Consider the following 14,839-nt stretch of genomic DNA (forward strand, 5'->3'; position numbering starts at 1 on the left):
GCTTGTGGTAACCTGGTGCCAGTGCTTGGAGTGAAAAGATTTTCTGAGAAAGCCGACATCTGATGCTTTTCTACATAGCTGATAGATTTTCGATGTTTGAAACAGCGGTAGATGCTTTGTAAAACTAGTGTTTTAGACACCTGGCCTTCTCAAGGAGTGATGTGGAAAATCACCGGGAAGGTGTAATTCCCGTTTCTACCTTCCCCCACAACATGTCAAGTACTAATGCTCTAGGGATGAGTACTTCACTAAACCATCTGAGTCTCTCCTTCCTCAATCAATGAAGACATGTAAACAGAGTAGCAGATACACATACAATTGCATTAATAACAACATAAACATATTTAAAATTCAGCATTTTCAAATAATGCCACAAATCATGTATAATTTACAGTAATTTGCTAGTATTAATTTACTGTATGGAGCTCACTTTATTAAGCAACTTTCCTTAGAATTAACTAACAGTCTGTGTCTGACATGAAGTGTGTATTCCAAAGAGGCTGAATTATCTGTCTGATGCCATTTTCCTAGTACTGGGATTAAGAGAAGCTGTTTAGACCTAAGTACTGATATACCTCTCTGACATGAGTGTTGTCTTAGCAGTGGTTTCAGTACATTTGCCAGCAGCTAAGAAATCCTTCCTCCTTATTCCTTGATTGCAGTTTCACTACATCATAGTTTGAGAAGTAATTTCCCTCCATCTTTTCTTCTTTGCTCTGTGGCTTCCTCTGCTGTTCGGCCTTTAATGCTGACCAGTAGTATGTATAGGTTCATTAACACTATTATAAATTTAGTCAATACTCTTTTAGTGGACTCCAGCTGAGCCCAAACTGACTCACTGCCCTCCAGGGTGTAGTGAGAGACTTAATTACCCTTGTACCGTTCAACAGGAACAACGGCGTGGGCAGCATTTCACTGTGGCCGGAGAGGTTGAAGCTTCTTCCTCTATTGGCTGCCATTTTCCAGTTTAAAGAAAGGGATTTCAGGATAATTCACAGCTCCGTATAATAACAGCGGAAAGCCACTTCTCTTTTGCAAATGAGAGTTGGATTGGTCACGTTTCATTACAGTACTTAGGTGGATTTTCCTTTGATGGTGGGAGTATTCCTTTGGGTTGTTTAAGGACAGAAGCGCAAGTTGAAAGAGCGAAGTGAAGGGACGAGTAATCCTTTAGCTGAGTGGCACGTGTTCCAGCATCTCCTGCTGCTTGAAACCAAAGAAGCCTTCACGTGGTGGGCATCGTATCTGGCATGGCAGCAGTTGTACACACACACACGCTTAACTGGGGATGGGCTGGAGTATCACCTGGGGAATGCAAACAGGAGAATGTCGTGTATTTCCCACTGGGGAAACCAAAGTGAAATTTGAGTGATGTCTAGCGCGGTAAGCGTGTTTTAGGTTGTATAAGTTGATATTCTGCAAGGCACATCTGTCACTTTTTCAGCGTTGCCGTAATTTCTGATAATTATGTTGTCTGTAATTTAAGGCTGATGCATGTGTTGGATAATGCAATAGGCATGTGATTCAGTGTGCACAATGAATATTTCTCAACAAACCTGTACCTGGTCTTTCCTTTTCTGGCTTTCATGTGTTATCCTGTGCTAGAGGCTTTCATCATATGTTAACAATATGGTTTCTTGAGGTATCACCCATTTTAACTGTAACACTGTAAAAATTGAGTGATTTACTCTTCTTTATAATTAGATGAACTGATTGTATAGTCAGTGCAGCCTTCCACTAAACAAATGCTCTGATTCTACCTTTGGAAAATGTGGATGAATAATATATGAAATCTCTTCAGTGTGCTGTAAAGGAGAGGAAAGGGTAAGAGAAACATGTTTTGGAGGCAAAGAAAGTGAAGAAATGGTTGTAACTTCTTAACAGAAGGCTTAAACCATCACTAGCTCTGAGGAATGTACAAACTATACAGCATACTTGGATTAGAAGAACCTTCAGTGGCTCTGCGATTTGATCCCTGCCTGTAATTACCCTTCTTATTTACTCATACACTTGCAAAATATTTGCCGTGTCCCTCACATTTTGCTACCTGTCCACAGCACATCACTGAGGAATAGAAGGGAATGGCTGCAGTGGGTCCTTGAGCTGCTTTGTAGTCATTGAAGTATACAAACACCCACGTGCTGTAAATACCAAACAAATCACAGAGCAGACATCATCAAAATCAGACAGAGAAGGAAGTAAAGTAGGAGGCATCATTCAGAGCAGGAAAAAAAGAAGGAAGGCTTCATAGCAATCACACATTCTGGGTTAGTCATTATTTGTCTCCATGCTGGTGGAGGGGACTTGCTGAAGCATTGCATCACTTGCCAATATTAGTCGCTGAAGCTGTTGTCTGAGCCTCTGAGTGAGAAGGAAAAGATTTTTCAGCCTTCTGAGAGAAAATATTAAAACAAAATAGGCTAAGAGGACTTACCGACTGCTAGGTGATAAATATGCCCTTAATCACATATTGTTTTGTATGGATGCTGTCAACATAAACGTTACATGTCAAGCATCTTATAGAGAATTACTATTCTGCATTATTCTTCTCTAATTATTTGTATGGGGAACCTTTTATTTTTCCCTGATTTAATTCATTGGGGTTTTTTGTTTGGTTGGTTGGTTGGTTTTGTTTTTTTTGTGTGTGTGTGATTCAATTGCTTAGTTCAGTTTGGGTATTTTGAAACAAATACATGTCAGTTCACATCCACAGTTATGTTCTAATAGAATGCTGTTGTGCTGGCACAGCGTTATGGAATTTGTTTGAAATTTCCTAGTTGTTTGTAAAATGTATTCACTGTGTTGTTTTACCTTACACAGTTGCTGTTGTTAGTTTATTGGTTACTTGGGACATAGACAGTTTTTATCACGTGTGTGCACACTTCTTTGTGCAGCGCAATTCCTGTTATAAACTGATATACACTGGGTTTTATGAACAGACTAAAGAGTGATCACACAGGTAGTCCTTGATTTTGGCTCGCAACACAAAACAAAAAGTGATCTGAGCCTGGAGATCTGTCTGGGGACAGGTACAGTGCTTGGGGAGCCGGGGTGGGTTCTGCAGGCAAGGTGGCCCTGTGTAGAATTGCGGTGATAGCTGTCAGTCCAGGCAGAAATGCAGTTCTTGATATAAAACACAGGTCAATGGCATTTGAAAATGAAAGGATGTGTGTGTATTAAATGGTGTGTATATCTAGATAAGGAAAGATCACGTGTGTGTATGTGCATATATGCAAATAGAAATCTAATTTACAAGTTAATGGTAGAAGAACAAGTGAATTTCAAGTGGGATATATTTTATAGTTATGGGATTAATAGTTACTTTCACTGGATTTAACATATTTCATTAATTGCACTGGCTGCATACTTATCCTGTGTTCATTTTGAAACCACCAATGCTTTTCATCTGAAAAGAACTGTAAGAAATGTTTGCTTGTGTCTGTGGACAAAGGTAATGGAAAAAACCCAGTCCTCTCATCCACATATTTATCTGAAAGATGTGTTGTATATCTGCAGTTGATTTTTTAGAATGCTGATTAGCTAATACTGTTTTTGGCATGCAGCTTATCCATCGTGTAGGAGAACACTATCTGAATTTCAATTTACCTTTCAAAATGATGTTGAACTGCTATTCCTTTAAAGGCTCTTCTGCCCATTTGGGGACCCAGCACAGACAGTGGAGCTGCAGTCTGGTCTCAAAATCTAATTGAAGCAGCTGAAGCAGTGATTGTTGAAGAGCTTGAGATGGATTGCAAAAAATAAGTGCTTCTGAGCAACTTGCTTAGTGTCCTTGTTTGAAACTCTGCCCTGAGTTTATTTTTACTTTCATTGGTAACAGACTTTTATGGTAAAAGCTCTGTGTTTCAATATAGTTAAGGAATTCATTAGTTCTGTGTGGTTTAGATATGATCACGTTTCTGTTAAAGAACCTTCGTGCCTCTGAGAGCACTGGGCAAATAATGGAAGGAGGTAACATCAGGTCTTAATCCCTTTGTCTCCACCAGCAATTTGGCACTGCTTAAACTTCCAGAATCTCACCCTCATAAACATTTGTTTTTGCAGTGATGGGTCTTTCCCTTACGATTCTGTTCCCTGGCAGCAAAATACCAACCAGCCCCCAGGCTCTTTATCAGTGGTCACCACAGTATGGGGTGTGACTAACACCTCTCAAAGCCAGGTAAGCTCCGTTTTTATTCTCTCTCCCCTCTACATACAGGTTTTCATTTGTGTTTCCAAAAGGAAGAGCTTTTTGGAAAATCCTCTTGAGATAAATAACAGTGGCTGTGTTCTTTTTGTGTATGTGCTGCATTTTTTTTCTAATTGTGTTGTCTTTGGTGGCATCAGAAAGAAGGCGTCTGAGAGCTTGAGTCAGCTGCTCCTTTAGCTGCATTCAAATGTCAGGCTTGAGTTTAGGACATAGTTTGCACTTTATGGTTTCAAAACTGATGTTTTGGGGTAGTCCCAAACATGTTGGGCATTTCAGACTGAATTTGAAGAGTTGTTCTATTAAACCCAAAATTTCTAGTTAGATTCATCAAATGAGTCGTTGTTGATTTAGCCCAGGGTGGTGTTGTACTTGCGCACTGGTGAAAGCTGGGGCCAAGTATACTCCTCACGCTGAGGTGCGAACTACCAGCTATAGGCTGTGGTCTCTTCAACCTCTCCTGTTAATACTGCCTTACTTAGCAAAAAATATTTCAGTGTGCATTGGAGCAATATCATGAGTTCCTGGCTTCCAGGTGAGAGCCACACTCGCTAGATTTTCATTGGGTTCTCTCACTCCTACCTCTCTTCTTGTTCTGTGGTATGTATTGAATTATACCATACAAAAAGAAGCAGCTTTAATGAAGGAGACACCAGTTGTTTGCGATGGTGTGCTGTCTGAGTGGTGTGGCACAGATCAAGCTCTCAGGCTGTCTAGTCTTTTCTTACACGGTGGGTGAAGTGCTCTGAACACATCACCATCTTTAATGAGTGCCAATGGTACATAAACCTAACCTATCTCTTCTGCCTTTGTCAAATCAAGTGACATTAGATCCCATACCAAAATTTTTGTGAATTTTTTAATGTATTTTAATTTTGGTCAGAAAATTAAAAACAGAATTGTTATGGATTGAGCCATTTGAAAAAGAAACAATTCAAGGTTCAGATCGTATAAATACTCACATGGCACTTACGTAAGCACTGTTTGTGGCAGTATGTTTCTTCAAAAAATAAAGAGAGGAGACAGTTACAGGATCTATAGCATCATTTATTATTGTTGATTTCTTTTTAACAGCTTAAAAGAAAAGGTTTCTCATCTGTAAGAGAAACAACTGAGTAAACACTTAGGTCTGTACATTGGCCACAAAATGGAAATAATAGTTTCTTGTAGAAATATTTCACACTTAGGCAAAAGGAAAGGGGAAAAACAAAAGACTAGAGTTCTACCATAAGAACACTGTCATGTTATTTGAATTCTTCATGATACTTCAGAGGAATGTGCAGTAAAAAGAAAAAAAAAAGTGCTTTGGTAAAAAGAAGAAAATGCTTCTTCAGAATCACTGCACGGGAAGGATGAAACTCTGAAACGTGAAGCTTGGTTGTAGCTCTTTAGAACAGATTGAAAAGAATGACAGGGTTTTCCGTAAGTCTTCGTGCTCCCTGAGGGAAAGGAATGAGCCGGGCCCACCGATTCTGATTCCCTTTCACAAGTTCCCAAAGTTCATGATTTGATCTTCTGAAAAAATGGTGACCACTAAATTTCTTCTCAAGTAGGAGACAGATTTCCATGCAGGTGATCCATGAACAGCCATGCTTATATCTCAACAGCAATTTTGGTTCAATTTTTAAAAAAAAAAGCTTCAAACAAGCAAACCAAGTCCTTTTAAAAACAAAACAGAGGACTCTTTTCTAAGAAACAATAAAAACAACCAATAGACTTCTGTACACTTTAGCAAGACTTAGATTCATGAACAGGTCAAGCCACTGAAATATATTCATTCGCAGTTTTTTATCCTTCACAGCATGCCAATGGGACTGAATATTTGCAGGTTAACTTGAACCCAACATCAAAAAGAAAAAAGAAAAAGCATGTACTTTCTCTTAATCAGATGAATTTGTCACCTGCAAAGCATGACTCTAGCAGGTCTTTATTATAACTTTTTTTCATAAGCTTGTTAGTTTGGCTTCCATCTAGTTAAAAATCTCCTGTGAAGAATAATTAAAGATCAGAAAGGCTTGTTTGTTTGGAAATGGCAAAAGGAGAAATCACCAGGAATGTGCACCTACACATCAACAGGGTGTATATTGATTAGAATTCAGAGTACAGGGTGGTTATATTGTAATTGATCAATTGCAGCAATTCAGCTTGATCTGTTCCATATAGGTTAAGGTATAGCCCCTTATTCTTGTGTTTCTACTCGCAGGTGCTGGGAAATCCAATGGCAAATGCCAACAACCCTATGAACCCAGCAGGGAACCCCATGGCTTCTGGGATGACCACCAGCAACCCCGGAATCAATTCCCCTCAGTTTGCGGGGCAGCAGCAGCAGTTCTCGGCCAAGGCCGGCTCCACTCAGCCCTACATACAGCAGGGCATGTACGGGCGGCCCAACTACCCCGGGAGCGGAGGCTTCGGCGGCAGGTGAGATTGACTTGTGCGAGGTCAAAAATGGATGTAAATAGTCAATGAAGCTTGTTTGAGTGACCTGGCAGAAGCGTCGTGGGCTTATTTTGATTACATAAAGTTTCAGTGGCTATTTTATGCTGGTTAACTGAAGCACATGCTGCTTTTACAGCTTCGGTAATCAGCTACCCAAACTACAATGAAATTCATCATGGTAAATGGAAATGGCTTAGGTCAATCAATTAGCTCTAATAAACCCCCAAAATAAAGTTTTAATTAAGAGAGATTGTTAAACAGACCACAGGCTTAGGAATGATTAACATTTAATAAGGCCGGGATGTGAAAGGTATTGATGGTATAGTTTCTACATGCATGTGGAGGAATAAGCTGGAGTATTTGGCAAAGTAGGTTCCTATGCAGTGGCATGTTTCTTCCCAAAGACTTGCTCCGCAGCAGGGATTTGAAAAGAACCGAGGGTGAAGATGTTTGTTGAGAGATGGTCAAGCTGTGTGTTTATTTTGGGGAAATAAATGCTGTATTAGTGGAATAAACGAAAACAAATAGCCTGGATTTTGTTACATTTTGACTTTCTATGTCTATGCTTTGTAAACAAGGGTGGTAAGTGCACTTAACTGAAACCACTATTGATGGTCCCTGTGCAAAGCTTGCTGAAAAGGTTGTTAGCATAGTCAGTCTAGTGTGAAGAGTATCAGCCTGGGACTCGGGGAACTCTCTTCTTTCATCTCTGCCACTGATCTACTGAGTGACCTTGAACAAGTCAGAAAGTTTCTTTAGCTTTTTATTAACATCTCTAAAATGGGCACAGTGTACTGGCCCATATTTATAAAGATAGTTGATGTCTTGGAGTGGACAAGGCATGGTTTAGCTTTATCTGTCTTATGATCAATAGGGCAGCTGGGTAGGAACTGCAAAATACATTGTGTGGGATCCATCAGCGCTGATTGCCTTGGCTCTCTGCTGGCGTTTCTGCAGAGGTGCAGGGAGGAATGCTTGTACCGCGTCGGGAGCACTTGGCATAATTCACCGCTGAGGCGGATGAGCGTGCGGCAGCGAAGGAAGCTCTTCTGCTGCCGTGCTCTCTGCGCTCTTGGGAGCGGAGCGTGCAGGAACTGTCAGGATTTCGGTTCAGCTTCACAGGAAGCTACAGAGCTGCAAAGCAGTTGTGTGCCCCCGAAGAACTGACAGTGCTGCCTTGCGGTCCCGGTGGCAGCTCTGTGACTGTTGCACCTGAGCAGCGCTTGTATCTCATGCACACACCAGTTCCCCATCCTGCTGCCTTTCATTAGGCATTTACACATGGCTCAGGAACAGTTCCAGATGAGGATCACACCAACACTCAAACCAAAATCTACCAGGCATGTCTTAATTCTCTCCCTCTTTCTTCTCTTCCCTGTTAGTTACCCTGGAGGCCCAAATACCCCGGCAGGAATGGGGATCCCCCCACACACGAGGCCGCCAGCTGATTTTACCCAGCCAGCTGCAGCGGCCGCCGCTGCTGCAGTCGCGGCTGCAGCTGCTACTGCCACAGCTACAGCTACAGCCACTGTGGCCGCCCTTCAGGAAACGCAGAATAAGGACATGAACCAGTATGGACCGGTAAGAGAGTAACCAGTATGTCTTCACACCTGCCCAATCTGACCATTACAGGGAGTTGGGCTGTCCTTCATATGCCCCTGTTTATCAGCGTGCCTACTCTGTTCTTTGTGCATGAGTATGGTTCTAATGCTTATGAGAAACTGCTGGAATGTTTGTGTGTAGGTATGAGTCAGTGTCCTGTGTATTTGCTGGTAGGTCTTGCCTAAGTGTATTTTGTAGTTTGGAGATTGCCCCCTAAAAAAAACTGAATATCACCCAAAGTTATAGCTGCATCTGATGTGATAAATTATTGCTGTTTTTACCAGTCTTGTGAACCTATAAATTTGAGTACCTGGCGAAATGTTCCAAAATCTGGGAATAAGTGTTGTACCTCTTGGTTAGTTGTTTATTTTGCCAACTACAGTTAGTTGGTTGTTTTTTTTCCCTTCGAACAAGGAAACAACAGTAGAAAAGATATTTGCTTTTTAATAATGTTGTCTATGAGAACAGCTACGCGAGACGTGCGTTTCTGATGATCCATAGCCTCCAGCATGTCATGACTTCATGTAATAATTTTTTCTTAAAATAAACAAGGGTTTGATCAATTCAGGTTTTTTCCTCCTTAGCTTTTTTACCTCTCTGAGTTTTGAAGTGTTCGGACCCATATGCCAGGTGCTGTAAAGAAGCACAGCCTCTTAGAAACTGTAGTGTTGTGCTCTGTTTACACAGCCGGCTTCCTGACCTGTTGCCTTACAGCAATAGACTAGCTGATTTAAACGATTTAGTTGCTTACCTTAGACTTACGTCTATCTCTTATATGCCTTCTACAACTCCAGTAGAATTTTTATTATAAATAACATCACTGCCCATCAAATGTTGGACAACATAGACAGAAAATGCGACATTAAGACATTAATCCTCCCCTTCTTCCCTCCCCCAAAAGCATGTTCATCTCCCACCTCCCATTTTAAATGCATGTCGCATTTTATTCTTTTTTTTTTTTTTTTTCTTCTTCGTTGAAGGTTTGTTCCTCTTTCCAGATGGGTCCAACCCAGGCTTACAACAACCAGTTTATGAACCAGCCTGGTCCTCGTGGCCCTGCTTCTATGCCAGGCAACATGAACCCAGCAAGCATGGGAGCAGGAATGACGCCTTCCAGCATGAGTGGGCCACCCATGGGCATGAACCAGCCCCGGCCACCTGGGATGAGTCCCTTCAGCACCCATGGGCAGAGGATGCCTCAGCAAGCCTATCCAGGCCCGCGCCCCCAGTCCTTGCCCATACAGGGCATAAAGAGACCGTACCCAGGAGAGGTAATGAAGTAAATTGTATTTTGCACACAGTGTGATTTGGACTGAAAGTTGCAACGTGCTGGGTAATGCGTGGTGTGCGTTGCAGCACAATAGATACGTCATTGTTACAGCCTTGGTAGGAATACTGTTGTTAGAATACGAGGGGCAGCAGCTCTTCCTTTTTAGCTTCTAAAGCATTCAGGTTGGCCCTTGCTATGTAAGTGAAGATGACAGTCATTAAAACCAAGAAAGGCCCCAAACCGACTGAACCCTCAAAATGTCACTTTGAGATTCTCATGCTAGATGGTGAACTCATAGACCTTAAACAGACTTCCTTCACAGGAGTGGATTTATTTAACATGACAATTTAAAAGAGATGTTGGACGTGAAATATTTGATTTGAGCCCAATATGTATGTGATCTGCGTTTTCTTGGATGGTTGTATTGTTCTAAAGAAATACAGGGCATACGTTGTATAAACACCAATAGTAATAACGTTTATTTTAGCTTTCCAGACTTCTTGAGGCTTGATTTTCATAGGCACTGAGATGAATATAAATCATGTTGAACTCAAATCCCTCAGTGTCAGCATTTATTTAATATAAGTTTATTTGGAGTGTGATATTTCTGTCTAAGTTCCCATGCTGTTATATGAGATCTGAGTGGCTTTGTAGACAAAATTACTTTGCCATTGACTTGTATGATGACCTTGGGCAAAACACTTAGGGTCCAATTTTTAAATAAATTTAAACAACCCAAAATGTACACAGGTGAACTTTTGGATTTTGAAAAGCACCAATGCATTTTTACTCTTCATATTGGTGTGAATCTGGCAGTACATGCTTTTGAGAATTTCACCAACTCTCTCTCAGCATCTATATGCACCTAAATGTCTTTACAAATCTAACTACCAGTTACTAGCTTCAGAGAAAGTTTCCTGGTAAAATTCTGTATTAAAGTAAGACTACAACAACAGCTGTAACTCCAGATGTGGAGCTTTGAAGATTATCATATTGCCCTGACTATAACAGCAGTAGTAAGAGTTTATAGAAAACATACAGCATGCAGAAAACATAGCAAACATTTATTATTGAGCAAGTTTCGTTCCTGATCTGCAAACTTTAAAAAATAGGGAAAAAAAAGTTATGTGCTTTTGCAGGAATTGCTTCTCTGAGAAGGCTTTTCGCTCTGTAAATACTGCCACTTACTCTACAATTAAGTTAAGAAAACACAGAATGTGGCTTGTTCAGATAATTTTTATCTTCAGATTTCATATTTTAAGGAATAGTGTAAACCCCTTTTTGCTGCTTCAGAAGCAGGTGTTTCATTGTAAGTGAATAAGATCATGTTGCCAAGAAGTCAGCGCTGAACAATGCCCTAAATGTTATGTGCTTGCTGGTCTCAGATTCTGCAGGTCCTGTAGATGCTGTTTGCGTGTTGGTTTTTGAAAGCTTAATTTGTGGAAACTTCTTATTAATCAGTTAATTTTTCAAATTGACATTTTATTACCTTTAAAGATCCAGTTTTCATGACTTTGATTCCAGAACTGCAGCACAGGACTAGCTACCACTAGCAAGATGTTTATATTATAACTAGTAATAGCTTCTATTTAGTTGTTCGGGTATTGCTAAACACTCTACCACAGTTGCCAGCATAGCAGTGCCATGGTGCCATTTGACAGCACTGCAGCACCGAGGGTATGTGTGTGTTAAGGTACTTGGTTATTCTTATCCCACTTTGGTTTGTGGGACTCTTATGCTTTGCAGTGTCCACCTACAGCCATGGGGACCCTGGTTTAGGCATGGGTGGAACTAAGTTGAGCAGTATTCACCTGGAGGGGTTGTTTTGTTTTCTTTGATTCCACTGTTGAATGTATCCTAATAATTCAAGACGGCTATTTGCATGAAACAGATCTTTGTCTTCCTTCTTCTCTGTCACAAAATAGCCAAATTATGGAAACCAGCAGTATGGACCAAATAGCCAGTTTCCAAACCAGCCTGGTCAGTACCCCACTCCCAACCCTCCAAGACCCCTTACGTCTCCCAACTACCCGGGACAGCGGATGCCAAGCCAGCAAAACACAGGGCAGTACCCTCCTCCTACGGTCAACATGGGGCAGTACTACAAGGTAGGAATTTTTAGATTATCTTCTTGCATTCCGGTAGACATGTATGAATGAAGTCACATTAGTGACTTGATAGATACTGCTTTTACCTATTTAAAGGAAAGAAAAATAACACAGTGTTTTTACTAATGTTTTGGATATCATGGGATCAAGTAAATCAGCCAAGTTGCATTATAACTTCAGAGCAGTTCACAAAGAAAGTTGAATGTTACTGCAACTTGTTAGAGGCTTTTACAAGAAAATGTTGAGTTTGCTTTAAATATAACATGTGAAAAGAAGTACCTAATGAGGTTCAGGTGTAATATCTTCACCTATTCATGCAAGAATACAACTTCGGAAATATGCAATAAACAAGTTCCACATTGCAGTATCCCAGTTTCACATGTACAATGGTCGCCATTGGATTCAGCCAGCTCGAACTTAAAAGCTGTTCTAGCTATAGAATTCACCTTTGAACTGAAGTTTGCGTGACTCTCTGACCCTCCGTGCCCTTTTCTCCTTCTATTTCCTCTGTGCTGCTTGGTCTGGGCAAGAATTAGACTTGTTAAAATGTTGACTAAAGCCTGGTTTATTGATGCGTCTTGAGCACTTAGTATTATCCAAACTGAGTTTGTACTGAGGACCTGCTGTGGTTTGACATCTTTGAGGTGTGCTCAAAAGTGATCTTGTGCACACAGGTACTCCAGCGAGTTAAAAAACTGGGGAGGACCATCCAATGGGCTTGACCTGCTCTTAAAGCATTGGCTGTTGCAGTCTCTGGACTACACTCTGATTTGGAATGTAGGCTGAAATAATCTAAGATACATATTGATCTTGAACTAGAATTGTTCTGGTGTGATTGACACAGAAAACACTATTGAAAGAAAATCCTTTCCTATAGAGCATCTGTTGTACATGCAACAAAGCTGTCCACTGCGGTGCTCAGAGTTGCATCGTGGCAGCTTTGGTAGCAACTGCCAGGAAGAACACGAGGAGGAGGCAGTTCCTCAACTACCGTCCTTCCAGTGCAGTCACATGTGCTAAAGTAACAGCAGAAAATCTCTGTGAAGTGTCTAGGTGACGGACTTTTTTAATACATTTTACATGTGTTTGTTTTAGATGGAGTGTAAGTTTTGTTGTTTACAGGGTAGTTCCAGTGGGGAATCTGTGGTCTTTTCAATGCATCCCCTGTTTTGTATTCAAACATCAGTTGTTCTGGAAACAGTTAGAAAATGAGAGACCTCATTAAGAAGGGAGATTTTCCTGGCTAGGGGAAAAAAATCCAGCTTGCCACAGACAGGACCTGAACCTTTGGATTGTATTGACTGTGGAAGTAGTATCTGTATGTGTTAAAGAAAAAAGCAAGGATGGTTGGAAATGTAAATGCTTAAGATTTCAGAATACAGCTCTCTCGGGTACTTTAGAGTATCCTAAGCTAGCAGTGCAGATTTAGATACAGAGTCAGATTTGAAGTGCTGATACTTTGGCTGCTTGTAAAGATTTTCATCTTTTGATGCTCTGTGTATGTGCTTATGGTACATGAGCCATTACAAGAGGGTTCCATGCAATTGCAGTTTTGTTTAACGTCAGCTTCCGCTGCATCATCATTATTGGTTTGTTCTGTTAACTGCAACAATTCCCTTAATTACAAGAAACAGAACCAATGGTACTTTAATACTATAGCTACTATTTATACTTAACTGTCCTTTTGTTTTAGTTTGTCTTATTCAACGGCAAACTAAGAACAGAATCACATTGTAGGTACAGAGAATAAAAGATGTCCCCTGACCCCCAGAGCTTTCATTCTGAGTAGATGAGCTGGACAGGCATGGAAAAAGGATAGATGGAAGTGAAAGAGACACAGACATTCTAATTGTGTGTCTTTGGATTTTGTTTTTCATGTAGGCTTTTGTGCACTGGGGCTATTTTGGGGGAAAGCCAAAGAGGATACAAAGGGCTGGGTGGGCTGAGGTGGTGTGGAAAAACTGAAGCGAATGGCTGGTTTGGAAAAAGAGCAGTCAGAGGAACGCGATAAGCCTCTTGGCAGCCTTGCTTGCGTCTGGTCAGTGCCTGAATTAAGCTGGCTGGTCTGCTGGTTTCAGTTCCTGCTTTGCTCTCCTCGTCTCCCTCTTCCCCAAAGGCCTCGTGGGATGTCTGGTGTTTTTTTGTCCTTCTAGGGGCAGAGGGTCCTCCCCACCTTGTTTGTGGTCTTTGCTGTTTGACAGCAGTACAGTTCACAAGGCTTCTTATTCTTATTTTCAGACTGCAGTAACAATGTGATGTTATTTATTTTCTAGCCATCAAGGCCTGTACCTGTGGCAAATTACCCTCATTCACCTGTTCCAGGAAACCCCACGCCACCTATGACTCCAGGGAGCAATATTCCTCCATATCTGTCACCCAACCAGGATGTCAAACCACCATTCCCACCTGACATTAAACCAAATATCAATGCTTTACCACCGCCTCCAAGTGAGTAGCAAACAGAATGCCCCCACAGTCATTTGTTGTCCCTCTGTTCTCTGCCACACACCTTTCAGAGCCTGGAAACCAGCACCGATGGCTGCTCTGGGAGAGGCTTGGATTGCGGATTTGTGGCAGGTGGCATGTACGGTGCGGGCTCCCTGGTATCAGAAAAGTTCTTCCAGGTTAAACTTATAAGGGCTTTACTCCTGAAGTGTTCCTTTGATGTGCTTCCTGAGGATAAAACACTTGATTTTGGTGTTGTGTTATGTCTGCCTGGTAGGCGTGTTTATTGTATGAACTTTCATTGTGGTCTGTTTTGTTCAAGGGCAAAGCCATTCATTGAACATCACTGCAGAATAGAGTAAAATGTGAATATTTATAGCAGTGTCTCTGTTGTGATCCATACAGGCTTCTTAAGATTATTCAGGTGTATGCCAAAAATGGATATATGTTCCTTTCAAAGCCACTCAACGTCACAGCTACATTTGGCTGGGAACAGGGCACAAATAACAAGATCTCTCTGGCTGTATACTAGCACAAGATACTTGAGGTTTTAAAGTGACTGATGAATAATAGGAGGTATCATTTACTAGGGAACTGGGAGAACCTTTGTTTTCTGTAAAATAACTGCTGCCGCATTAGCACTTTGCAGCTGGTGTTTGGGGTTCAGGATAGCTGAAAAAAGAAGTAGAAGGAGGTAGCCTGCAGTATTATTTGGTCAAGAACACAGCATTTAAAGACAAGTTACCACAAAACCGCATTTTATGAGATCAG

The 14,839-nt window shown here is 41.2% G+C and overlaps 1 protein-coding gene across 1 annotated transcript in view; it reads left to right on the forward strand.

Annotated features, from left to right (window-relative positions):
- ZMIZ1 (zinc finger MIZ-type containing 1) overlaps nt 1–14,839 on the forward strand; it is a gene marked incomplete at both ends in the record, with an annotated part of 153,055 nt that overhangs the window by 115,245 nt on the left and 22,971 nt on the right. The window contains 6 exons of the mRNA XM_080347725.1: nt 4,063–4,177; nt 6,408–6,625; nt 8,026–8,224; nt 9,244–9,516; nt 11,441–11,623; nt 13,897–14,071. Of these exons, the coding sequence (XP_080203851.1) occupies nt 4,063–4,177; nt 6,408–6,625; nt 8,026–8,224; nt 9,244–9,516; nt 11,441–11,623; nt 13,897–14,071 (1,163 nt within the window). The remainder of the gene's footprint in view (nt 1–4,062; nt 4,178–6,407; nt 6,626–8,025; nt 8,225–9,243; nt 9,517–11,440; nt 11,624–13,896; nt 14,072–14,839) is intronic.

This window comes from Nesoenas mayeri (genome assembly GCF_963082525.1).
Source record: "Nesoenas mayeri genome assembly, chromosome: 7".
NCBI lineage: Eukaryota > Metazoa > Chordata > Aves > Columbiformes > Columbidae > Nesoenas > Nesoenas mayeri.